At 41.2% G+C, this 25,833-nt stretch overlaps 2 protein-coding genes and 1 long non-coding RNA gene across 8 annotated transcripts in view; 2 read left to right on the forward strand and 1 right to left on the reverse strand.

Moving 5' to 3' along the window:
* The window catches only part of RANBP3L (RAN binding protein 3 like), a 35,075-nt gene extending 32,352 nt beyond the window's left edge, over nt 1–2,723 (forward strand). For all 5 annotated transcript variants that reach the window (XM_086866617.1, XM_086866618.1, XM_023944088.2 and 2 more), the window contains one exon: nt 215–2,723. In XM_086866617.1, the coding sequence (XP_086722743.1) occupies nt 215–258 (44 nt within the window). In that variant the 3' untranslated portion in view covers nt 259–2,723. The remainder of the gene's footprint in view (nt 1–214) is intronic.
* A 443-nt stretch (nt 2,724–3,166) lies between these two features.
* LOC147648556 (uncharacterized) lies at nt 3,167–7,250 on the reverse strand. The gene is made up of 2 exons (XR_015279999.1): nt 6,996–7,250; nt 3,167–6,927 (listed from the first exon to the last, which is right to left on the reverse strand). It is a non-coding gene; the product is annotated as an uncharacterized LOC147648556 (long non-coding RNA).
* Nucleotides 7,251–7,443: 193 nt separating this feature from the next.
* Nucleotides 7,444–25,833, forward strand: part of NADK2 (NAD kinase 2, mitochondrial) — a 32,566-nt gene continuing 14,176 nt past the window's right edge. Inside the window, exons 1-4 of one of the 2 annotated variants that reach the window (XM_086867698.1) lie at nt 7,444–7,875; nt 22,525–22,613; nt 22,951–23,039; nt 24,558–24,639. In XM_086867698.1, the coding sequence (XP_086723824.1) occupies nt 7,531–7,875; nt 22,525–22,613; nt 22,951–23,039; nt 24,558–24,639 (605 nt within the window). In that variant the 5' untranslated portion in view covers nt 7,444–7,530. The remainder of the gene's footprint in view (nt 7,876–22,524; nt 22,614–22,950; nt 23,040–24,557; nt 24,640–25,833) is intronic. The other variant, XM_086867697.1, reaches the window with a different exon arrangement.

Raw genomic sequence — 25,833 nt, forward strand, 5'->3', positions numbered from 1 at the left:
TTTATTGACATGGAGGGTCATAGGCTTCATTCACAACTCACATGCTCAAATATTTGTGACTAATCCTGTGTTATCTAGTTACCTATTTACCTAAACCAGGAACTGATCATATCCAAACTTTAACCTACTGCTTTGGTATTATGAAATGCTGAATTGTTTCAAAACATAAATATGCTCAAATAAACAAGATTTTTTTAAATAAATTCTTTTTCAGATCATTCTAGATGGAACGGCAGGCGGTCTGTTGTCTGTTCATGATATCTGCCAGAGGTTACAACATCTCAGTTGGGAACTCATCTTCCCAAAATGTCTAAGCTGACTCACCAGCCCCTGGAGGGAGGAAATCAGATGCATATTACTTTATGACTTTTAAGTAGAGATTAATTTTAGAGACAGCTTAAGTTTAATTTGTTGAGAAAGAACTTCAGGTGCACTATTGAGGATTCCAGGCAGCCTACTTTGCACTGAGCTGTGAATAATATGATGGCTTCCAATAGTCAAGAACTGGTACAAAGACTTGCAATGTTAGAATTAAATATATTTAGATACATTACTAGAGTAAGGATTTTTATAGGGAATAAGTACTTGTTCATCATATTGATGGATAATACCACATAAGCATGAACTAATAATATATGTGAACAGATATTTGTTACTTTTAGTCTGTTATTTAAAAGATGCACTTGGAAAGCTTTAAATAGGGCTTCACTGAAAACATTTATTTAAATTGTGTGGTAACATTCAGCATCCTGTTTGTGAGTACATACAAGCAAAACCTGGGGTGGCAGTTTAGCATGATCAAGGCCTATAAAAACCAGCCTTCATACAAGAGGTTTTACTTAAGGTTTATTTTGAAAATATCTGAAGTGGTATACTGGCTGCAGAATTTTGTTAAAGGGGAAAGAACTATGATCTGCATCTTTCAGCTGTACACACCAAAAGAATTTGCCATGAAGAAGTAAAAGCCCATTCTAAGGGCCATATGAGCTTTAAAATTTAAAGTGTATCTGGTTGCTCATGAACACCTTTCTAGCTGAACAAAATAAGCACCTGCGCTTGTGTATATTAATTGTCCATTTGATATACACAAATAAATGCATGTACAGTACAATGGGATATCTACATTAAAAAAAAACAACAAAACCTTAAATGTGTGAGATTATCTGAGATACTTCTGCCTTAGTTGTAGCTATTCCTAACAGCATCACTCATATGAGTATGTTATACATTCTCATGTGCACAATAATTCCAACAGTGGCCAGGACATGGTTGGTTTGTAAAAGTCATTCCACAGACTACTGCGTTCTACTAAAGTATTTTTCTGAGAAAAAAATCTCCAATTCTCTCTAATACCTGTGAACTAAGACTTGCGGGGTCATTCATAAGCCCATGCACAGTAAGATACACCACTTATGTTCCACGTTTTCATTCTGTGAAAGATAGAATTTGTCTGCAATCTCTCCACTACCTTCTGTGATGTCTTGCATATTGTTTGTCAACCTCAGAGCTAAAACAATGTTCTGAAATATCTCAAGTCCTTTTAATTAAGGTAATTGTTATGATTTCTCAATCTAAAAAAAGCTGCAGCACACCTGAACAGTCAAGTTACAATTTGAAATGAAAATGTTTATGAAGTCAGAACAACACTAGGTTCTTCCTGAATTCTCAGTGCACTGCCAAGATAAGCATCCAGATGAAGCTGAAATAGTTACCTGAATTACACTGAATCCTCAATGGCCCACCAAAATTAGCACTTGTCTGACATTGATTTAGCATCTGGATGACAGTAAATTTAAGTGGAACTTGATTTTTGCCTTCAGGAATCAGGGAGTGCTTCCCAGTAGAGCACCTGTGTCCAATAGTGAAGCACAGGGATTCTCTTTGACTTCAGCCTGCCAACAAAAATATGCTTTCCATAACGAGCTGTACATTGTGTCCTTTGTTATCAGCCTCACTCATGACCACAGCAATATTTACATCACATTACATATGACCTTCATATTTCATTGCTGCAACTCATCCTCAGGGACAAAGCTCCATGTTATAAAAACTCAGGCAGTTGTAAAACACAGCAGCCCTGTGTATTTAGCAACAGGTCATGGTGATAAGTTTGCCCTGGAGTTCAGCTGGCTATGCACTGAACGCAGAGTTTGATTTCAAAGTCTGTCCTGATAATCAAAGCTTTCTGTGAAACAGTATTTAAGCACATGAGTGTCATGATAACCCTCTAAATTCTACTACAGCAGTTAAATCCTTGGCAAATGAGGGAGGTTTCCAGGGCAGGGACAACAGAACTTTTTCAGACACAAGACTTACACTTTGTAATTTGTTCCCACAGCATACAGAACAAGGTTTATAAATAAATGCTCTTTGATCTGCCTCTTCCCAAGATCCTTACATGTATACACAAGTATACATATAAACACACACACTTTTGTGCACACACACTCAAAATACGAAGCTTCATGTCCTAAAAGCTGAGGAGGAAAAGAGATGTTTATTTTAAAGACATTGGATACTTTGGTAATAGAGGAAAAATTTTTGCTCTGAAGACCCTACTTGCGTGTTCTCTTTAGTCTCACTGCAGTAAAATTCACTGTTCCTCAAGCCTGAAGGTACACCAGTAGGTAATGTATTGGTTTTAAAAATGTAGTTTGTCATTTTATGACACCTGGAGAACAATTTCCATGCATCAACAATAAACAATTTTCTTACCACTTAAATCTCTGTGTAACTAGTAGTCTTATTTTGTCAGAGCTTTTACAGTTCCATGCTGCAGATCCAAAGCCCACTTTCCTAAGGAAACAACATGTAAGTGGTTGTGTATTCCATCCACCTATATGTCAGACTCACATTGAGTCCATTGTTCAGTTTCAAATAATTGGACAGGAGCTAGAATACTCTAAGGCCATTTAAATTCTTCATGAAAATTGGCGATTGTTGAGTGACAGAAATCAGAGAAAGGCATCCTTTGAGGAAAAAGTTTCAGGGTAAGATTGGTATTTTCTGTGATGCTGGTGGGGCTGAGTGGTGTATTTCTGCTTCTGTACAAACTGCAGCACTTTCTGGGAGGAAGGAGAAATAGACCATGGAATTATGGGTCCTTGTGGCCTGAAGAGAGGTAGAGAGACATGACTCAAATCCATATGAAACTAGACACCATTCATTTTTTTTCCAGATGAATTTTTATTTATTTATGACAAACTCCAGTGACAAATTGATATACATAAGGGATATAGAGGCTGGAAGATCTTATGTATTCATGCAGTAGTAATTTTCCCAAGGGAAAACTAACAGTTCCTAATATTAATGATACCTTCTACTAAGATTATGAACTTCTAGCAAAATCTGCTTGGATGGGATAGACTGAATGTCCCGCTTTACATTTTGGAGGCATTTGTATCTTCATAAATCTTGGCCCTTAGTTTTTATGTCATGCTCTTTAGTGACCTCTGAAACAGTGTAGGCAGACTGTATGAAGTTAAGAATTAGGTAATGTCTCTATTGAATAAATGAATACAGGATAAACTCCTAGTACATTTGCTTTCACTACTAGTGACAGTCAGTATGACATGGACAGGGAGGGAAAGAGCATCCTCATTTCCCTTACATGGGTTTTAGAGGCCTTACCACGGGGGCATGTTGGCAGGAAAATTTAGAAAAAGCATGCGTGCCCCATTCTACAGATGTTCTCTGTCCACCCTAAAAAATGGATTTTAAATCAGAACAGTTTGTGTTTCACAAACACTAAAGATATTTGTACAGAATAATGTGTCAGCAGCCGTTTGAGCATATTCAAATTGCTTCTGAAATGTTGAAGTCAATTGTATTAGACCACTTGAGGGATGGTGCAGTTTGCTTTGCATAAGCAAAGAGTGGAAAGAAAAATAGGAAAATAAATCTCTGATAATTAAAATATGTTCTAATGGGAGTGTGGACAAGAAAGCTTGCTCCTCTTACTGTTTTTTTGTAGAAAAAAAACCCCAGTAATTTGCAATGATAAGAATAGCTCCACTTGCTATGCTTTTTCTTAAGCTTCTTCCTTGATTTTGCAATTTGGAATATCTGATTATTATTATTATTATTCATATATTATGAAATTATATGACTCAGCTATGTAATCAGTGATGAGGGTACATAAGCTGCTAGCAAAGTGCAAGCACACAGATAGGATCTGGAATCAGAAATTCTATCAGACTATACTTGCTAGTACTTTCATCTACGTGCCTGGTAAGACTCTACGTGTTGCATGAGTGACGTTCTGTAAGCATTAGTCTGGAGTTTTCCTCTGGATTATCAGAATTAACAGCTGCTGTCAGCTGGTCTCAAAATCCAAGGACTTGGTTTTATGAAATGTTACGGTGATGGTGGTTTTACCTCCTCCTCTGTGAATGCATCTAACACTTGATAGCATCTCCATTTTAAAAACAAACAAACCACAATCACTTTCTGTTACCAGCAGCACTGAGGGCCACATATAGTAAGACAGTGCAGATAATTTGATAGGTTAATTTTATGCTGGTTATTAATTAAACTGTCACAAGAAGGCATTATTCACAGACTTCAAGAAGGAGTTGAAATAAACAGTTTTCCTGGACTGTAACTGTGCTACAAGCAACATATACACATTATTTTGGTGGAAATAGGCTACATAGAGAGATTATCTTATATAAAACAGCTGGCATAGTCAGACATTGCCAGTTTTGCAGCTAGTGAAATAATTTAGGGAATTAGTTATTGTTTATGTAGATATTTTTCCATTTGTTACACATAATATTTTGTGTATTACATAGGTATTTTTAAAGTTCATATATAACTTGAAGCATATAGAGCTAAGGAGGTCTGGTTTTCTATGGATTTGTGTTTTGAAATTTACATCATGTACACTCCTTGGTGTCTAAAATGAGCATTCCTCTGAAGCACTTTTCTAACTTCGGGCAGTATTGAGGTGTCTGTTTCCATGAGGAAATTTTAGTACTCTATGCCCAAAACAAAGTTATTTTTGGTCAGCCAGGGGCTCAAAAATTTATTACAGTGGGAATTCACTCCTAGTCCTGAAAGGATACCAGGTCTAAATGCCTATATTTATTAGTTTAATTTTGCATTAATGAATCTTTCCCTTAATCCACTGGGTATATTGTTTTAAAGTCATTGAAAATGGGGCATGAAGACATGTAATACGTCACAAACTAAATAGATCTCTAAATAGGTAAAGGGTCATTTGACAGATATGCATGTCTTCTTGCTGTAATCTGGTGTATATTCAAATGAAGAATTGTAGTGAGGGAGGGGTTAGTGTCTAATGAACATTTTGTAAGTAGGTCCATTTATGAAGTAAGATGCAAACTATAAGTAACATTCCTCAAACTCTATTTTATATGTTATAAAAAGTTTAAATCCTTTTCTACAAAGACAGTGGAGTATCAGACAATCCCTGTACCCTGACAAAGAGCTAGTCTGTCAGAGACTTCTTTCTGAGAACTGTGGATTAATCACTGCATACCCTGTGTTTCCAGATAGATGACACTATCAGTGTCATCTACTGATTTGAATTTACATTTTTAAAATATATATTTAATATTTTATGCTATAAGCTTGCTGTGGGAATTAATTCAAAAGACCGTAACATGGTAACTGCATGACTTCAGAATAAAATACTGTTTCATATTCAAACTTAATGGGTGAAGCTGATTTGATTTTCAAAGATCAAAACAATTCAGTATACATAGACAATACACAAAGCATAAAATCTTAGAGGAGCAGCTAAATGGTCAACTAAGTTACAAAATAGATACCATTCAAAACAGAGTCATAAATTTTCAAAATCTCTTATATCTTTTAGGTCTCCAGGATGTTGTATTACCTACTCCTCTGTACAATCTAAAAGTTAATGGTTACACAAAATGAGGCATTTTCTGGTTAGCAAGGGAATTAGTTATGTTTAATTGGTCTCCTGGTAATCTGTTTTGTGGTATTTTCCTTCAAGGCTAAGCTAATCAGTAGACAGAAATCCTCCTACCCACCAGCAAAGACTGGAGAGAGCCTTTGTCTTGTGGGATGGGCGGAATGGCTGCAGCTATGTTCATTTCCCAAGACTCTTGGCAAATCACTGTAGAAGAGTGCTGAATTGACAGGCAAGAGCTGCTGCTTCAATCCTTTCCCCCAGGGAAGATCAGGAACAAGGTGATTAATGAGAAATTCTTGTCTAAGTGAAGCCTTCAGTACAGAAACACCGTCTGTGGCCTCCGCATGCAGTTATTGATGATCATGCAAACCCCCACAGAATTTGTGCACATATTGCTTACAATATTAAAAAGTAACTCAGGATGGATTATTTATTTTTCTTTTTATTTATTTATTTTATTTTTTTACCTGGACTCGCCAGATGCTGTCTCGCAACGCTGCGGCCAGGTCCTTTCTGCCCTTCCTGACACTGGCAAATGTCACAAAGACCAGAACAGGCACGGATAACAAAAATAGCTTTTAAGCTACATCTGTCTCTCCGGGCCAGATGCAGTATTTAGTCCTTCTAAAACACAGCACGTGCTGTGTTTTCCCACCTTTCTGAATTCTTTTCCACAAGTTTTTTCCCTACCCCGCCAGTTTCCCCGGGAAGTAGGCCAGCCCTTCGGCGAGGGAATACCACCAGACTTCCACAGACTGTGGAAAGTCTGTGGGAGGACACAATTTAGGAACACTGTTTAGTCTCAGAACGCTGCTTAGATTCAGAATTCTTGTATATTCCCCAAAGCTATCTGAAGTTTCGCTAATAAATTCTTATCAGTTCGTATGTGCCTTTCTGCGGTGCTGTAAAGTTATCACAACGACCGAGAACAGCTGAACTCGTGAGACTTCCACACTCACGATCTAACACCAAGTAATTTCTCCCTTCTTATCTCTTTAACACTGTCGCTGCCTCTCGGAACACTGAGACTACTGGTGTGGCACTGGTGGCGTTGTCGCTGTCCCCTGGGAAACAGCGGTGATAGGAACACTGTGGGCACGGGAAGCACTGGGGGTACTGCTGCTGTGCCTCAGGACACTGGGTACCACTGGTGACACTGTCACTGTCACCTCACGGCGGGGGTTGGTCCCACACCACTCACGGCGTCCACAGACGCTCGGAGCCACCACATCCGCCGCGCGCCGCCTACGTGCCTCGCGCCCCGTCCCGCGCGCCACCAAGATTCGGGGCGGGCCCAAGCAGAAGCGGTCAGGGAGTGGGCCCTCTCCTCTGCGCACGCGCGAGCTGCACTCCCCCAGGCGAGGGGTGGGGCACGCGTTTGCCGCGCGCTGTGCCCCGGTTGGCCGGGGAGGGCGCACGCGCCGGGGAGAGTCCCCTGGCTCCGCCCCCGCGAGGGGCGGGTACCCGGCGCCGCCGCTCGCTATTGGCGGGGCCGGCGGCTGCGCGCGGGGTGGGCGGGGCGGTGGGCGCGGCTGGGCCATGTGTGCCGGGCGCCGCCGCAGAGCGGCCGCAGCCGCCACCGGCAGCGCCGCGCCCGTCCCGGGGAGCGGCGCAGAGCCCGGGAAATGTTCTCCTCTTGGGGCTTCCCTTGTGGCCGCCTCCGCCTCGCCGGCCGGGCGGTAGCGCGCCGCTCCGCGCTGCTCTGCCAGTGGGCGGCGGCTTCCCCCGCCCCGCCGTGGCTGCCTCTGCTCGGCGGCTCCCACCGGCGCCTACTCGCGCTCGGAGGGCTGAGCTCCTTCGCGGCGGCGGCCGGGCGGGGGGCGGCAGGGGCCGCGCCGTGCGGATCGGGTGCGGCGGGGGGTGGGTTCCGGCCGTCGCGGGTGGCGGTGGTGGTGAAGACGACCCGGTACGAATTTGAGCAGCAGCGGTACCGCTACGCCGGGCTCTCCGAGGAGGACCTGAAGCAGCTGGTGAGCGGCGGGAGGGGCCGTCGGTCCCGGCCGCCGAGGGCGTTGCCGCTGGGGCTTCAGCAGGGGTGGGGGGATACCCAGGGTGATGCCCAGCTCTGGCGAGGGATGACCGAGGTGATGCCCTGTTCCGGGGGCGCCGCCGGGCAGCTGTGTCCGAGTGTCCCTGGGGCTTCCCCGGGCCCTGGTGGGGCGGAGCCGGCGGCCGTGGAGGTGAGCGGGGTCGCGGCCGCTCTCCCCGCGCTCTGACCCTGCTGCCGACGGCTCTGCCCTCCCGCCGTTTTCCTCCCCGGGTCTCCGATCCCAGTGGAGCCGCCGAGTGGCACCGCCTGGGAGAGGGGCACGAGCCATCGCTTGCAGGCTGTTGAGAGATTTGTGTAGTAAGCGTGTGTGGGTTTTACCCTCGGAGGAATTCCAGCAGCCCTCAGCAAACTGCAGTCTTTTTTTTTTTTTTTTTGCTGTAATATAATTTGTGTAATATAAAGATCAGAGAAGTGCATGCTGAGGAAAGTACAGTGTTGTAGAAAATCCCCTCTATGTCTTGGAGAGGACTGATTTGCATTTCCTCTGTTTTCTTGCCTCACATCCTCACTCCATCCTTACATGTTTTCCTCCATCCGGACAGCCAAGTCTCTCTCAGATCCACTGTTACAGTTTTTAGAAAAGCTTTTTGCTCTAGTCTCTTAAGAAACCTTTAATGTAAAGGTCCATTTCTGAGCTTATACTAAAAGAAAACAAGTATCTCTCAGAGCTGGTGCATGCACCCAGCGTCTTCATCTCCATCATGCTTAGTGACTTCATCCAGTTCTCCTTTTACCTTGTGGCTGTCTCCTTCCAGTGTTCATCTGCCACAGCTAGGCTGAAAGATGGTAACTCCTGGAGGAGTTACTCTGGCTGCCAGCAGTCTGTGAAGTCCATGTCAGGAGCTTATATTATTATGCCTTGATTTCGAATAAGTCCATTACATTAATTTGTCCACACATTGGTTTGTGTCTGTCAAGTCTTTAATCTCTTACAACTGGAAGTATTTTAGATCTCTGTTAGTTTGCAGTGTTTGGACTAAACTTGTTCATGTGCTTGTGTAGCAAGGACAAATAGCTGCTTAGCCTTGCTTTGTAAAGAACTGGGATAAAATGTACAGTATCTAAAGCAATATCTGTGTGCTTCAGTTGGTCATCTACGTCCTATGGAAATCCTGTCTAAACATTTTTTACACGTTTTGTATAGCTCTGTAGTCACAGTTCAACAAGTTTAATGTCAGTCTGTGTTGATTCTGATGTAGGTTCCTGTTCCTGAGTACTTCCTTTCATACAGTGCTTAGTAAAAAAAAAAAAAATCTCAGCTGTGAGACTTTTTATTTTCATTTAGCTTTTTGTGAGAAACTATTTCTTTTTGTTGAGTGTAGAGATTGTCCTCAGTGTGCAGCTAAGCCCAGGAAAAGCAGACTGGGTTTGTTTGGTTACTTTTCCCTAATTGCTTCTGTACAGGCAGGACTGGGACACTAAATCAGGGAGCAGCATTGCACATCCCTTAAGGTGCTCATGGCTTAATGTAGTGGTAGCTGCAGTTTGTTTTTTCATGATAATGCGTATTTTGCATGATTAGTAACCTGTATCATTCTGAATATGCATTTTTTAAAAACTAACTATGAATTCAGTAGGTGATTGTAATAGTTGCAGAAACACCTTAGAGTTTGTCCTTTTGGAGAAACTTACAGGTACACAATAGTTCTTGGTATTTTGACGATTTTAGAATTCCTGTTCTTGGACTGGTGCTTTTTTAAGATTTACCTTTCCCCTTAAAATACTGCCTTATGTGGAACTGCAATAAAACATGGTGTCGCCAGGTAGACAAAGCCCAACTTGCCTAACTACGTATGTAGCAATATTGAGTTAAGCTCTTGCTATATGGGCAGGAGTACAAAGATTTGTGCAATAACACATTGAAAAGGTTTTACAGAATTTTGTATTTGAAATAGAAAATAATAGAGCAAAGGAATTATCCTTGCTGCCCAATTCTTTGATTTTTTAGCTAACTTGTAAAAATTTCTGCATTGGCATTCTGCTGTGACTGGTCTCAGATCTTTTTTCCTCAGACTGAGTTAATGGCAGCCTCACTGAATATGTCACCTGAAGATTCAGAAGGCTCTTAGCATCTCTGTTGGGGACGGAGATCACTTTGTAGCAGAGTGATTGCTGTGAAGTGTCCTTCCCCCGCACTGCCATTGTGGGCAGCTTGGGAACATGATGCATTTAGTTTCCTGGTGTTAGCTGCAGACCATGCTCCCTGTGTCTCTGTGTCTCCTGGGGAGACTTGGGAAGCTGCTCCAAGATCTCGGAAATGAGCCCAGACACAGTTTCTCTGGGTTTGCAGCTCAGTTGTGTTGAAGGGCCACACAGAAGGCAGGGTGGGCATTGAGTTCACGTGAAAGCCTCATGCTGGGATGCAGGCAGAGTGAAAGCAAGAGAGCATAGGAAAGATTTGGCGGCTTTGGTGTTTGGAGCTGCTGGCTGACCCAGGCGTATTGGTGGTGAGGGCTGCATTGCAGGGTTGGGTGATCCTGGAGGACACTTGTGGTGTGAGGGAGTCAACACCAAAGGTGCTGTCGTCCTTTGTCATGGACCTTCAGATGTCCGGACACTGGGTATCTGAAATACAGAAATTCAGTTTGAAGACAATGTTGGAGGCTTAGATTTGATCAACCATACCTGGGCTTGTTGTGAGCAAAAGAGATGTCTGCAAGTTTCTAGAAGATAAATTATGTCTGTATTTGGAAGCTTTAGCTATTTGTATAGCACAATTGATAAAAATTGTGGGCTTAATCAGTTCTGCCTGATCAACAAGACAGGATAGCAGCCTTGAACGTAGCTTTTTCAATCCATGTGTTTATGTGTTAAGACTGAATATGCAGTAAGTAACTTAATGCAGAAATAGTGGCTGGTGCCTTTGGGCGTACATCCTAATGAGATTTGTTCCATGTTTAAGGAGGCTGAAGATAAATCATTGGCATACATCAACAAGTACTAGAACATGATACAGATCATAGTATATATCATTACCTATGATACACTCAGTATAAATCACAGTATACTCCAGGAAGCAGAATACCAGTAATGCAGGTGACTGGCTGATGTTGCGAGTAAGCCATAAAGGGCATCTATAGCTTAAACCCTTCTGTGGTCTTTCTGTTGGACACCAAGTGAGTTGTATTGCACAAACACTATGATATGTTGCAAAGTCAAAGCTGCAAGGTCACAATTCCAAAATTCTTTCTCTGTATAAACAGAGCAAGGAGGGGTAAAGAAACAGTCCAGACAGCAGAAGTGCAGAACTAATGGGGGAGAGATGGAGAACAAAGGCTACTTTCACAGACCTACTAAACACTCAGGAGTGTTTAGTAGATCTGTGGAAAAAGAAATCTTTCATTTCCTCTCTACATGGAGGTTGTGCATGCCTGCTCCAGGCAGTTGTTTTTGCCTATCTTGTGGCAGATTCTCTTACATGCTTAAAAATTAAGTTGTTAAAATCTGTTTGTAATTCTATATATAAACTCATCTGACTATCATAATTTGTAGTATGATTCTGACCTAGTCTGAGAAGTGTAATTAAGTGCTGTGTATGCTGTTGTACAGGGAAGGGTTTCAGAGTCTTTCATTAAGAAGGGAGATTAGAGACCTATAAAAATGGATTTATAATACCACAAAACAAAAATGTTCCAAAATGACCCAGCAGTTTTAAAAAAGTGTTATATCAGTAAATTTTGTGCGTCATCTCATGCAAGAAATATTTTTCTTAGCCTTTATGAAATTTAAAGGGGCTGTTGGATTTCTAAAACTTGCGGTTACCAACTTTAAGTCATACTAATCTTTTTCCCAAGTCCTTGCAAACAATTTGCTTACCAGAAGTGACATTATTTTGCATTTCTTGTAACCTGATTTATTGGGATTAGTAGCTAAAAATGACTAGTTAAAAAAGATGAATGATACAGTTAACTAATACTGAAGGCTACTTCAGGTACTGTTTATTTCACTCTCAGTAAATCCATGCAGAAGAAGCACTGCTGTTGTCCTTAATGTAAATTTAGAGAATATAATGCCCCAGTAATAGATAAAGCTTTTTCCTGACTTCTGGTTTTTGATTTGTTTGATAGTGCAGAGCTGATAAGCTGCTGACTTCTCACAGCTGTAAGGTATTTAGGGAAGATAACCTGCCCAAACACATTTCATACACAGTTCTAATAATGTCTGAAAATGTCTTTTCATATGGAAAGTTATGTTTGTCTTGGTCTTAATTGGAAGGAAATCGTTCAATGTGGACTAGAGATGATATTCTGTTGTGGTTGGTTTATGTGTCTTTATTTGGAGTAGGGAGGAAAAGCAAGTTGGAGGTCTGGAACAAGTTCCAGTTCTTTTGGACCACTGCAACTAATTGCTAGGGGTGGTAATCTCGGTGATGTGAAGTTCATACAGCTTTATAGAAAACTGGTGTCTGGTTAAGGAAGAGGTAATTTGTTGGGATACTGCCTCCCCTGAAGGAGGCCAATGTGAACTCACACAAGTGGTTCATAAGGCAGCAGCAACATCCTGAGCAGGGCCAGTCAGGAAGGAGGGAAGGAGTGTTGCCCAGCAGGTACGTGAACTTCAGCAGGCATTATGTTGTGCACCAAAACAACCCCACATAACTGTGGATGGGGTGTTTGGGGGGGTGTGTGTAGCAGAGCACTATCCTCCCGCCATCCAGCTCCTAATGTAGATGTGTACAGCACCAGTTGTTGTCAGCCTATGCAGTAGAGTTTTCATGTGTCTTAGAAAATTCCCTCTTGTGGGAAATGTACTGTTTTACCTTTAACTTGATAGGTAATCGATTTTTGTTTTTAATTACTGAAAAATTCTTTGCTATTTTTTACATTAAGTGGTGAAAGATACCCTTTCAGTATCACTTTTGAATTACTTCCCCTAGGTACTAGTTTACAGGCTTGTAGCTCTCATACCACCACCTGAAGATACAGTTTTGGAAAACAGCCAGGTATTTTGTTCTTAGGTTTCTGGTTTAGAAGACTGCATTTCAATACTGATGTCTGTGATCCTCTTGAGCACTTACTTAGAAAGTACTACTCAAATATTTTCAGAACACTAGGAATTTTTGCAAATGCAAGGAAGGCAGCAGAATGAAAAAGCAATATGCAGACTTCAAAGTTCAGCTGAATTCTAATTTTAAAATGAAATCTGGTAATTTATCAGGTAACTAAAAGAAAAGTTGCTTTTCTGAAAATCAGTAAGTATTAGGCCATTTAACCCTGTGCCCTCTTGTGGATCCAGAAGTACAAGATATATTTGAAGATGGTATCTATGAATAGAAGCTTCCTTTTGAGGTAATACTGTGAAGTTTTTCATTGTTCTGTTGACTTCAGACTACCCATCTCTTCTTACCTTGTAATGTGAATTTTTTCAGTAGATGTTCTTTTACAGAGCACATAAAGTGTTCTAAAGCTGTTAGGATTGTACTATTCTCTACCTTACCCTGAAAAGTGGGAGAAGTACTAATTCAGTTTAGTGAATTGATTTCAAGTGATAATTAATTGATATTTAGTGAATTGAAGTGTACAGAATTTAAGATACAGGTTATGTTCCACTAAGACTATATAAAGCTAAAGACACTTTTTTTTTCAGAAATAAAGTTTTTTAACTAATCCACTGGAGACTGAGATGGGTGTAAATGCTTTTCAAGTTACACAAATATACATTTGTTTACCTCTGAAATTTGACATATTTACATCATTGTTAAGTCACTTTACTTTCACCTGCTTTATTAAAAAGTTCCTTCTGTGTTATTATAGGAGGGTTCTGGAAAATGATGAAAACAAATGCAATGTAGTAATTATTTTTTCCATAAGATTTGTTTTTACAGTACACCATTCAAGTATACTCACTCACATATAGCAAATAGATGTAAAGGTAGTGCATTTCAGTGTCATTCACCAAAATTAAACTTCTGGGACTATATCACCAAGCATATGATACTTTATTTGGCTGAAGAAAGCTACTTCTTGGAAGTGACTTTAATGCTGGTTTTAAACGGAATTTAATGCTGACTTCATTAGTTGTGATTTACAGCATCATGTTGGTGTTGCGCTGAATTAATGAGAATGACTGAATTGCTTGGACTGCACAGGTTTTCTAGAAATCTGTTAGTGCAGAAAGCAGTTACCACTGTTTATAGTTAACACAACAATTTGCTCTGCATCAGCCTTTGAATTGCAAACCACTGTGTGTGTTCTTCAAATGTGGTTAAAATGACAATAATGCTTTAATGTGGTGGATGGACAATTAGAAAACAGTTCATGGCATTTTAACTTTTGCTCATGTATGCATCAAACTCTTGCCCCAAAGCAGCATTTCTGTAAAACTTCAGGAACAGAATGTTGCAAGTGAAGTCAGCTATTACAGAGGTAATGGTATACAAAACACTACAAAATCTATACTTCGCAATCATTATTCTACAGAAGATACATTAGTCTACAGCAGCATTTGAAGGCCTGCCATACTGTGCAATGAAATTGAGGAGTCTAAATTACTGAAGGAAAATGTGAGGAATATATAAGGAAAAAATATTCCTAGCTAAAGTAGCCCACTGGACTTTGGCAGTATGAGGGGTCATGCAGCAAACTGGTAGAAACATAGCAAATAGCCAGGAACAATATAGGGAAAAATTCTGAGCAATTGACTGCAAGATAGTAAATCAGTCAGTAGTGCTGGTCAGGTAACTCCAGCCTTCTGCCTTTCCTAGGTGGTAAGTACTGACTTACTGCATTGGTTAACTTAATACATTTTTCAAAAAACTAGTGTCTAGAGGCCTGTATAATATATGGTAATCCAGACTGGGAAGGGAGGAGGAATTTGATTTAATGCTATGACTTCCAACTCAACAGTAGTTTCTATTGGAAAACTTGATTCACGTTCAAGGCCTTATGGAAAATTGAGCCTTGATACTTATGATCCGCAGTAGGAGTTTATTTCAGGAACCTGATTGGTTTCTGTGATGCTTTAGTTAAAGCAAATACTCATTATTAAAGCCTTCTTTTAAACAATGCATTGTCTTTGTGGATTGGATTTTATAGCTATTAAATTATCAGAAACCAGTGCATTTTAAGTTCACTCAGGACCTGTAGCTGCACACTGAGACAGGATGTAAGGTTCACTTCAGAGTGCGTTTCAGAGCACTTGGGCAAGTCTGAATGAGCTGGACTGCAGGCCCTTGAAGGAGCTGAGTGTCCTAAAATGGATTAATCCACTGGTACTGCAAACATAATTCTACTGAAATTGCTTTTTGCTAAGAACAGTGTATTTGGTTGGTGTGGCCAGGTTTTCGTAGTGGGGAGGATTACAGGTGTGGCTTCTGTAAGAAGCTGCCAGAAGCTTCCCCCATCTCTGACAGCTGATGCCAGATGGGTCCAGGATGGACCCTCACTGGCACAAGTCAAGCCACTTAGAGATGGTAGTGTCATTTCAGTTGGTAACTTTCTTAAGAGGGGAAAAAATATTACATTGCAAATGTAATTGCTCTCAGAGAGGAGAGGAATGAGAATGTGTGAGAGAAGCAGCTCTGCAGACAAGGTCAGTGAAGGAGGAGGGGCAGGAGCTGCTCCAGGTACCAAAGCACAGGTTCCCCTGCAGCCCATGGGGAGGCAGCTGTGCCCAGCAGTCCCTGGAGATCCAGGGGGGAGCAGAGATCCACCTGCAGCCCTGGAGGAGCCCACATCAGAGCAGGGGGATGCCTGAAGGAGGCTGTGATCCCATGAGAAGCCCGTGCTGGAGCAGGCTCCTGGCAGGACCTGTAGCCCATGGAGAGAGCAGCCCACACTGGAGCAGGTTTGCTGACAGGAATTTTAACCCAAGCAGGGCCCCACAGTGGAGCAGCCTGTTCCTGAGGGACTGCACCCTGTGGAGGACCCAGTCTCCACAAATAAGAAAAATTATCTCCCATAGGAGGGCCCCCAGGCTAGTGCGGGGAAAGAGCTCTTCTGATTGAGCAGTGTCTGAAACCTGAGATTAACTGACTGTATCCCCATGCTTATTCTTCCCCATTCGTATTCTGCTGGGGATGAGGAGGGAGAGTTGGGACAAATGGAGGGAAGGTGTTTTTTAAGATTTGTTTTGCTTCTCATTATCCTGCCTGATTTTGATTCATAATAAATTCAGTTCATTTCCCAAAGCTGAGTCTGTTTAGTCTGTGATGATCACGTCTTTACTTCAACTTGTGAGCCTTTCCTTATATTTTCTCTTCCCTATCTTGTTGTGAAGGAGTGTGATAAGAGCAGCTTTGGTGGCCGCCTGGCATCCAGCCAGTTGGAGTCAACAAGCCAGTGACTTACCAAACAGTATTATTCAATAAGCCTGGAATTTTTCATTACATAGTTAAATTTGACTAGAGTTCCTTTCTAAATAGGGTTATCTTACTGTCTTGAGTCTTTATAGACTTAAACCAAATGAGATCTGATCATGCATTTACTGTTTCTAATGCAAGAACAGTTACACCACAATTCCTTTTTTAAGAAGTCAGACAACATCTGTGAAAGGAGGGATATTAAAGGTACCTCTCAGCCCTCTGATCATCTTTGTGTTTCTCTTTCTGTACTTGCTCCAGAAGTGCTGTTCCCTTCTTTTGCAGGGACCCCAGCTCTGGATGCAGTGCTCCAGGTGGGTCTCACCAAGGCAGAGCAGAGTAGAAGGGCAGAATCCCTTCCCTCTCCTGCTGCCCGTGGGGCTCTGGATGCAGCCTGAGGTGGCTTTCTGGGCTGTGAGCTCACATTGCTGAGCTGTGTCCAGCTGTTCATTCACCATCTTCCAGTCCTCCATGGCTGCTCTCAATCCCTTCATCCCTCAGCCAGTATTGCTATTGCCCCAGCCCAGGTGCAGCACCTTGCATTCGGCCTTGTTGAGTTTTATGGTGTTTGTACAGACCCACCCCTCAAGCCTGTCAGGGTCCCATGGATCACACCTCCTCCCTCCAGCATATCAGCTCTTGGTGTTGTCACAACCTTGCTGTCACTGGTGTGAATACAGCAGTTGAAACTCAGAAATGATACTTGCTTTCTGCTATAAATCAAGGGTAGGTGTGCTGTCCTGTGCTTACCATGAAGGTTAGTGTCATGTCCAAACCTGGGTATCTGTTGTGTACAGCCACCAAATTCAACTCCCCCCAGCTATGGCTGGTAAAAACACTAACTGTTCAAAGTTGTGGTTCAAGCTTGCTGTGCCTGCCCTAGCAGACTCTTTTCTGTGGGACATTTGAAATGTGTCTCCAAGGAACAGATTTCTGTTGGGCAAGTTCTGCTAAGGCTAGCTGCTCAGTTTGTTTATCTGTTTTGTTGTGGGAGTTTCATTATCTAAGAATCAGAAGCTGAACCATGCTTTAATCCCATGTACTTATATGTGGATTATTTTTACATTTTGAAATAGAGAAGCTTAATATTTCATTTGAGCTCCTAAGAAATCCAAAAGTTTAGTGTGTGCCTGACCTGTAAGGAAAAATGCATTTGTTTTATCATGGCACATCAAGCTGTGTCTTAATTAGTTAACACTAGAACATAGGGTAATTACTTACCTGTAGATTGACAATCTTTGTTAATTAAGGAAGTTTTGAATGAAAGTCAAGTTTAGTCAGGAAAGTTAAGTGAAGTGTATGGCTTGAAATGTGTATATTCTAAGCTGTTTCTAGTTCAAAACTTGATGTATTGAGAAAAATACTTTCTCTGTGTCAAAATCCTGTTTCTTTTAAAGCAGAACAAAACACTGACTTTGGCTATGCTTGGGACACATGGTTGAATATCAAGAGACAAATCATGAAGATACAGGACTTAAAATGCCAAACTCTGCTTAGAAGCAGATTGTTACGTTAGTGCTCATCATATTTTTGTCTTCAGGGTAAAATTAAAATTTTTTTCTCTTCAGCTGTTGATCTCTAAATCCCTTTGTATTGCTTGGTGGTTCTTTCTGTAGAAATTAGGTAGATTGTAAAGCAGTGATCTGTTCTTGTTTTCCAGCAAGGGTGCATGTGTGGGCAAGTTCATTGTGGAAGATTGAGAGAGTAATTGTTTCTAGATCTGTGTTTTTTTGTTGTTAGGGTTTTTGTTTGGTTTTTTTTTTTTTCTTCTTTCTAGTCAGATATTTAGTTTAACTCCTGAATGACCAACAGTCATAAAACAAATGATTGGTACACTGAGGCATTAACTCCACCCTGGTGCAGTTTAAGACTGCATGAAGGTTAGTGCTGTAAATTAAGCATAAGCCTAGTAATGAGAATATATATGCATTCATGTAAGGCCAAAGTACATCTGAAAAGTTACATCTAATTTTACTGGAGAAGTCCAGGGGAGGCCCATAAAGATGATCATGGGGCTGGAGCACCTTTCCTGTGAGGACAAGACTGTTTGAGCTGTTCAGCCTTGAGAAGAGAAGGCTCTGAGGAGAGCTTATAGCACCTTCTAGTACCTTAAGGGGCTCCACAGGAAAGCTGAAGAGGGACCTTTTGTCAATGAGTGTATTGCTAGGGTGGAAGGGAGTGGCTTTAAGCTGAAGGAGGCAAGATAGACCCTATCTGTTAGGAAGAAATTGTTCACTGTGAAGGTGGTGAGGCTCTAGCACAGGTTGCCCAGAGAACTTGTGAATGCACCGTCCCTTAAAGTGTCCAAGTCCAGACTGGATGGAGCTCTAAGCAACCTGGTCTAGTGGAAGGTGTCCCTGTCCAGAGCAGGGTGGCTGAAGCTAGATGATCTTTAAGGTCCCTTCCAATCCAAATCACTCTGTGGTTCTACCAGGATGAGGTGCAGAAGGTGCTTAGTTGACAATTTCACTCCAAACAATATCCCTTGAATAAGTGACTATTAGAGGATCTTCATGAAAAATCATTCCTTCCTTAAAGAAGGATCAGGTCAGGATACTGAAGAAGAGCTATTCTTAGATACTTGATTTAGACCTTTTCTCCTTCAGTCTAGGGAAAAAGTAGCTCCATTCATAGGAAATGTTCTGTTCCCCTGAGTATGTTTTCTACTACAAGCTCTTCTGGAAGCCTACTTTGCATTGCATTTCTGCTGTGAAGTTTAAGACTACTACTGAAGTTGCACTTGAAGGAAGAATAGCTTGAAAGTTGTCTTCATGCAGAATCTAATACTTCTGTGCCTTTTTGAGGAGTCAGTTGACAAAACCCATCCTGGCACAGGTTTGGGGGCCTGTCTGATGATTTGGCTCAGGAGCCAGGCTGTCCTTGTGCTGCTTGTACATCCTAAGTGTCTTTAGGCTCTTTTGGGAGGTGATCATGCACACAGCAATTGGACTGCCTTATCTTTGCCTTCAGCTCTTTCCAAGTAAAAAGCAGGTGCTGGTCTCAGTTTGGTCTTACATTTTGCCCTAAGTGCAAACGAACCTCTTTCCAGCAGCAGCATTTGTCATAGTTTTAGTGTGGCATTCAAGTGCTGGAATGAGGCAGGAGCAGAGGCAGTGACATACATGTACGTCTGTCTGAACACTGGGAGACACCTTTTCACTGTGAGGATGGCACTGGCATTGTTTGCCCAGAGATGTGGTAGAGGCTCCATGTGTGAAGATCTTCTGAAGACATCCAGATCTGGACAGGTGGATTCAGGTGGCCCTGCTTGAACTTGGGGTTGGACCAGAGGACCTCCATTCTGGCTCAGCCATTCTGTGATTCTGAGCCTTTGACCACAAGAACTGTAGGCACTTCTCTGATTCTTCAGATGGTCAGGTGAGAGCAGCTGATAATTAGTGTTCCTGTTGGGTGTACTTGACTGTGGTTAGGCTCAGTCAGGCTTCATCTCTGTGAGTTTCTAGATGAATGAACTTGCAAGTTATTAATCTCTGAGCACAGACAGATGAGGCTGGAGATGAACAGACTGTTGTAGTTTCTGGAGCCTTTTGCAAACCAGGACCCATTTAAAATAAAGGCTCTAACTTTTCATTTTTCTTGCTTAGTAATGCATACTTACTTGTTCTAGAGCTGAATTCAAAGAGGAGATCTACACATTCAATGCCTGCTCTGCAGTGCTCCTGAAATGGTTCATCCAGTTGACAGAATATTGATACTTTATCTGCTGAGCAACCTCTTTGTTTTCTGAAGCTGTTGATGAAATAATTTAACTCAGCTATGGCAAATATAAGTTACAGAACAGACTCTGTTCAATAGCAATGGCATTACTCATACCTCTCCTTCCTGGTGATGCCAGGGAAATGTTAGCTGTTGGCTTACTGCTGATGTCCATGGCTCAAAAACCTGCAAATGATCACACAGAGAATTATTACATTGTTACTGTTCTGAGATAAAAGCTCTCTTCTATCAGGTTGAAGGGTAGCATGCTGACAAATTAGATGAATAAATGAGGTACATAAAATTGGAAGATAGATTTTGTGGTTTCTATTTTCTGTGGAACTAACAGCAGCCTGAAGAGTGTGCTGCCCCAGCAATCTGCTTGTCAGGTGCTTATTTCATTTGCAGCAGATACTTCTGGAGGAACCCTGATTTTAGTAATACGTTTTTTGGAAATTGTTTGATTGTGGATTTCTTGTGATAAGGCAAGATCAGTTTGTGCTTCGAATGTGCAATTGAAAGTTCTTCTAGAAAATTAGACCTGTGGTGGTCAGCAGCAGATGTCTGTGGGAGGCAAATACCTCCTTTTTTTCCTTTCTACCTTTTCCTTTCCTCTCCAGCTGGATGATGGGAGGCTGACAGCTGACCCAGCAATTAGCAGGGCTGTAACTAGCATAGCCCTGTGTAATCTTTCCCTCCCCAGAGCCCACAGGAGCTTCATTCAAGTTCCCAGTGTAACACCATGGACTCTGCAGGACCTAGAAGTTTCCAGGGTGCACATGCACTGTAGCTCGGGTGTAGAAACAAAGGGTTTAAGCATGTGAGGCAATTAATGGGACATAACAGCCTGTAACCCACTAAACCAATGTGAGCAAGCTTTGAAAAAATAACCTGCAATATTTATCTAGATGTTTTCTGATCATCCACATCCCTGTGTCTGTGTGTGATCATGCATAGCTGGCAGGCAGCTGCTCCCACTGTCCTTTAGTGCTGTTTATGCATCCAGGTAGCCTGTGAGTCTTTTGGAAGTGGTTTCCTGATCCCATCTAGAAGACCACCTGAAGATTTTGTTCCTGCAAGTTAACTGCCAATTGTAAATGCACTGAGCGGAACAGCAATGCAGTTCCAGGGCAGCCAATTATAGTCTTTTCTGTAACTTCTTTGGTGCTGAGTCTTATCTTACATGCTTAGCTAATGATTGGATTTCTTGACATGAATGGGTGTCAGATGAATAAAGATTTCATTTCCTGGGTATTGGATTGTGGTTGACTTCAGTTGTCATATCCTGACAGTACTCTCCCCTTCACTTTGGAATTAAGAAGTCTATGAAAATGAGATTAGACAAGGCTGTCTGGCACTACTTTCTCTTGGAATGGAGTAAAACTTTGAATAAAGGCACTTGAATAAATTGCTGGAAGTGCCTGTTTAGAGCTTCTGGCACAGATGAATTCTTCTACACAAACTCTAGGAGAAGTTCTGTTTCTCTGCTGATAAATTGGTTTTAACTGTTCAGGGAAAAGGAAGCAGTGACAGTATAATTGTAAATTAATTCAGGCCAGAAGGAGCATCAGGAGCCTGCTGCTCAAAGCAGGATCACTTTCACTATGAATGTATTTATAGACTCCTTTTGCTTAACATCCTTTTGCACCCTGTTTCTTTCACTTTCTTTATCTCCATGCGCACACATGTTTGGCAGTATCAGCCCCAGATGCGGGCCCCCCTCGGTAAATAAGATAAAGAACGAATGGTGACTGCATTACTTGCACAAAAACTTGTTGCAAAACTAATCTGCAACAAGTCAGTAATCTCACCTGCCTGTTTATGAGTGTGTCTGTATAAACTGCAAAATGTTTCCATGGTCTGAAGAGTGTGTTGAGATTAAGTATGCAAATTCACCAGTTTCCAGGAAGGATGAGACTAGAATGCACCTGCACAGTTTGTCTTGTTATTATTATCAACTTCTTAGAAGAATGTGGTGTATAATCCAGGGAACAGTATCAAAAGTAGCAGGTAGATTTTCCTTAAGCTTTTTTTTATGCAGAGAAAATGTCACCTTTGCCAACACTTGGCAGTCTTCCATTCTAGCTCAAATACAATTTGAAGTGTAATGCTGTAGGTATTTCAGGCTCTGCTTTCTTAATTGTCATTCCTGTTGCTTTTTCTGTTGTCTGTCTTCTCTACAACACTATTTTGAGCTAACTGCGTGCTTCAGCACATGGCAGAAGTATAGTTAGTGTAACTGTATGGATTCGTGTAGCATTTAAATAATTTGGCAGATTTAGGAGGAGCAAAGTGTCTGAAGTTGCATGGAGATCAGTGTAGTATGCTTGTTTGCAAATTTGTGTAGTCTTTGATTCTTGACTGCTGTGGTCATTTGATTAATTTAATGGACTTAATGAACTAGTCAATATACCTTGACTCTGTATATATAGAAATGTAATTAATGGAAGGCTTATAAAAAGTTATCTCTGCTGAGAGAAAATACATACTATTTGTCTTGCTCAAGAGCACTTACTGTACTTAACTTGTGCAAAAACCATTTGTGTCTTACAGCTTGCCTTGAAGGGATCTAACTATGCTGGTCTGCTGGAACGGCATCGCATTCATACAAAAAATGTGGAGCATGTTGTAGACAGCTTACGGTAAGACTGTATGGATGCTGAGTATTTCAGACACAGTGCAAATATCCGTGGATTGTGTGAAACAAAAAAATGCTAATAAAGTAGGAGTACTGGAAAGAGAGGGGTGCAGATGAACAGACATTGCTGAAAGGACCATCATGTGAACTAGCTCAGTTCAGTTGTCTAGCATGTTCTACTATCATCTTGAAAATAAATGAGAAAGCAGCACAGGATTTGTGTGTCAAGTGTTTTTAAGCCAAATATGATTGTAATTACTCCTTAGCTGCAGGACCACTTTTGGAAGGCTGTGATAAGGAACAATACATGACAGAATTCAGACTTTCTCTGAACTTTACAGGAACGAAAGGATAGAAGTTCGTCTTGTTAAGCGTCGAGAGTATAATGAAGAGACAGTTCGGTGGGCAGATGCTGTTATATCAGCAGGAGGTATGACTTTATGGAAGGGAAGTATTTGTTTCAGTATGTTTTCATAGATATGTCTCTCAAAAATACTTTGCAGTTTTTGAAGCAACTGGAAATTCTGAAAACATATTGCTAGTCTAATTGTCAGAAAATCTGACAAAAAGCAGTTGTTATGACCATCTTGTCTACCTCTAGTCTCTAAAACTGGAGCCCATGGAAGTGAATCCCAGTGCATGGTTGCTAGAAAAGTTTTTCTTGTATGAAACAATATAAACTGTGGAATTTGCTGTAGTTTTCAACAAAAGAGGATAAAATGCTTGATGTCATATAATTTTATGTGGCCCTAAGGCCTTCTTATTGGTTTTTGCAATGTGAGGTGTAGACTAACAAACTACCTCATGGTCCCCTTGCTCAAACTGTCTTTCTTGCTTTCACACTTAATCCAGTGACTGGCGTATCAAGTTGGATGGTACAGGTAAAAGTCTGCAGCTTATGAGCATCTTGTGCCACTGATAAGTGTTTTCCAGATGAACCAACAGAGCAACTAACCTGATTGTTTATTTTTAATATTGGATTGCAGCAGTTCATTCTGTGTTTTTTTTGGTTTTCTTTTGGGATATGCTACAAATACAGCGTTGTGTTGCTGGGCTCTGACATAGTGTTCACTCATCTGTGGCAAACAGGCTTGACCACAGCTTTTTCTCTTCCCACTAGTCCAGTTTGCCCTTAGGTACTGAGCACCATGAAGAATGGGTAGGAAGTTTTATTCCTGGAGCATCCTCTCTATCTACACTCTAGATTTCAAAGAATTTCCCTAAAGTGCCAGTTTGTCTGTGGCAAGATTTTTCATGGTTGAGGCAAGCAGCTGGGAAGTGATACATCATCTGAAGTTTTCAGAGCTTATGTCTTCATGCTGTTCAGAGCTTATATCTTCGTGTAAAGACTGAATGAGGTTATAGTTTTCTTTGTGTTTAACAGACAGGAAAAAATACCAATATCTGGAGAAACCAGTACATTTAAAGTTTTCTACTTTGGAGATTTCTACTTACCTAAGACTTCTTTTCTAAGTGTGCCTATTTAGAGCCAAATAAGACCTTTAAATTGCCTTTTAGGAGGACAACTGGGGGGAAGCTAAAGTCATTGTTTTTATGTGGTTCACAGTAACATTTGGTTTTGTTTCCTGTCTTCTGTGGCTTTGTTTAGCAATACTTTCTAAATTTACTTTTGTTAAAGAATTTCTCTTACCTAGTGATAAACCTACAGAAATTTCCATAAATCTCTTTTAAAGCTTGCTTCTGCCATGTTCAGTTGCCTGGGCATGTATAGCTGATAAGTTGTACTTTTTCCAGTCCCGTTTGCCATCTCAAATTCTATTGTCACTACTCTTATTTGAGAAGGTGTCAGTAGTTTTGTCCCATTGTTTTTTTGTCCAGCTTGCCTGATTTGTTGTTGATATAAAAGCACATAACACTAATGCTGGAGTACATTTGGGGTACTAGAATGTGAAGTGAAACTAACTTTTGATCTTTTTTTTTTCTTTAGGTGATGGTACAATGTTGTTGGCAGCCAGTAAGGTCTTTGATAGATTTAAACCAGTCATCGGAATAAATACTGATCCTGAAAGGTAAAAACATATTTGGGAAGGCAATGCTTTATTTAATACTAGGCATACCGTGCATCTGTTATCATGGTACATGAGGCATACCTGTAGCATTTGGCAGGATAGATGCTAATGGAATCTGTTGTTTTTTTAGAAAAGTTTCCACAGGGAGTTACCCTGTCTCATCTGAGAGGACATTAAGTAGTATTGGACAAGCATGACTGTGTATAACTGCCACAAATGTTCTCACACACCACTGTAACAGCACTTAGAGCTAGTTAGCTTGTATTACAAACCAGAAGTTTGAAGCTAGAGATGGCAGTATAGAACTTAGGAAGAAGGACTTGGTAAAAGCAGCTAAGTGTGATGCTTGAACACACACAAACTTATTTTTTTTGTGAAGAAGGTGCATCCAGTAGAGCCTCAGATGAAGTTTGCTGTGGTTTCTTAATGTAAACCATGAGACACCTCAGAAAACTCAGTCTCCTGAGCCAATTGTTGGCACTTACTGTCCTATTATAAACTCTGCACAAGCTGCACCCACCTGCCCACATCAATCTTACAGCTCAGTGGATGCAGTGTGTTAGTATTTCTTGGTTGGTATAACCTTTGAATGGATGGCAAGTGAAACTCAGAATTCACCAAGGTTCTGCTTGCTGAGAAGTCCAGATTTAGATTCTGCTTTTGATACTGACAGTTAATTTATTCCTAGTACATAAAGTGGTGGTCAAAAGGGTTAATTCCTTTAATATCTTTTCTTCCAAAACTTTTCAAATGCTCTGAGCAGCCATTCTGCATTATCAAGCCTGACTAGTAGGGTTCAAATAACAAATGCCTTCAAATTGCCACATATTACTCATGGAAGGGAGCAGTGTTATAGCTTATAACTTATGTTACAAAGCTTATAGCTTTGACATGAGATTCTTTTGATCTTAGCCATGTTGCTTACCTGTTCATGTTGCTAACTTGTGTGTAAGTGGAGGAAGCTTTTTTTCTGTTCTGCCAGGTTATTAAGCTTAAATTGTTTGCCTAAAGTGGTGGCAGGATTAGTGTTTGCATACACCTGCAGGATTACTGGCTGAACAGACAGTTTTTAGGGGAAATGTGGGAGAAATATCCCATCTCAGACACACAGACTCGAGGAGCTGAGAGCTGTGTGTTGCTGCTGATGTGGTACTGTGCAAGACTAGAAGGGATTGATAAAGGTATAAGAAATGT

The sequence above is a fragment of the Cyanistes caeruleus genome, chromosome Z, assembly GCF_971803275.1.
Source record: "Cyanistes caeruleus chromosome Z, bCyaCae1.hap1.1, whole genome shotgun sequence".
Lineage (NCBI taxonomy): Eukaryota > Metazoa > Chordata > Aves > Passeriformes > Paridae > Cyanistes > Cyanistes caeruleus.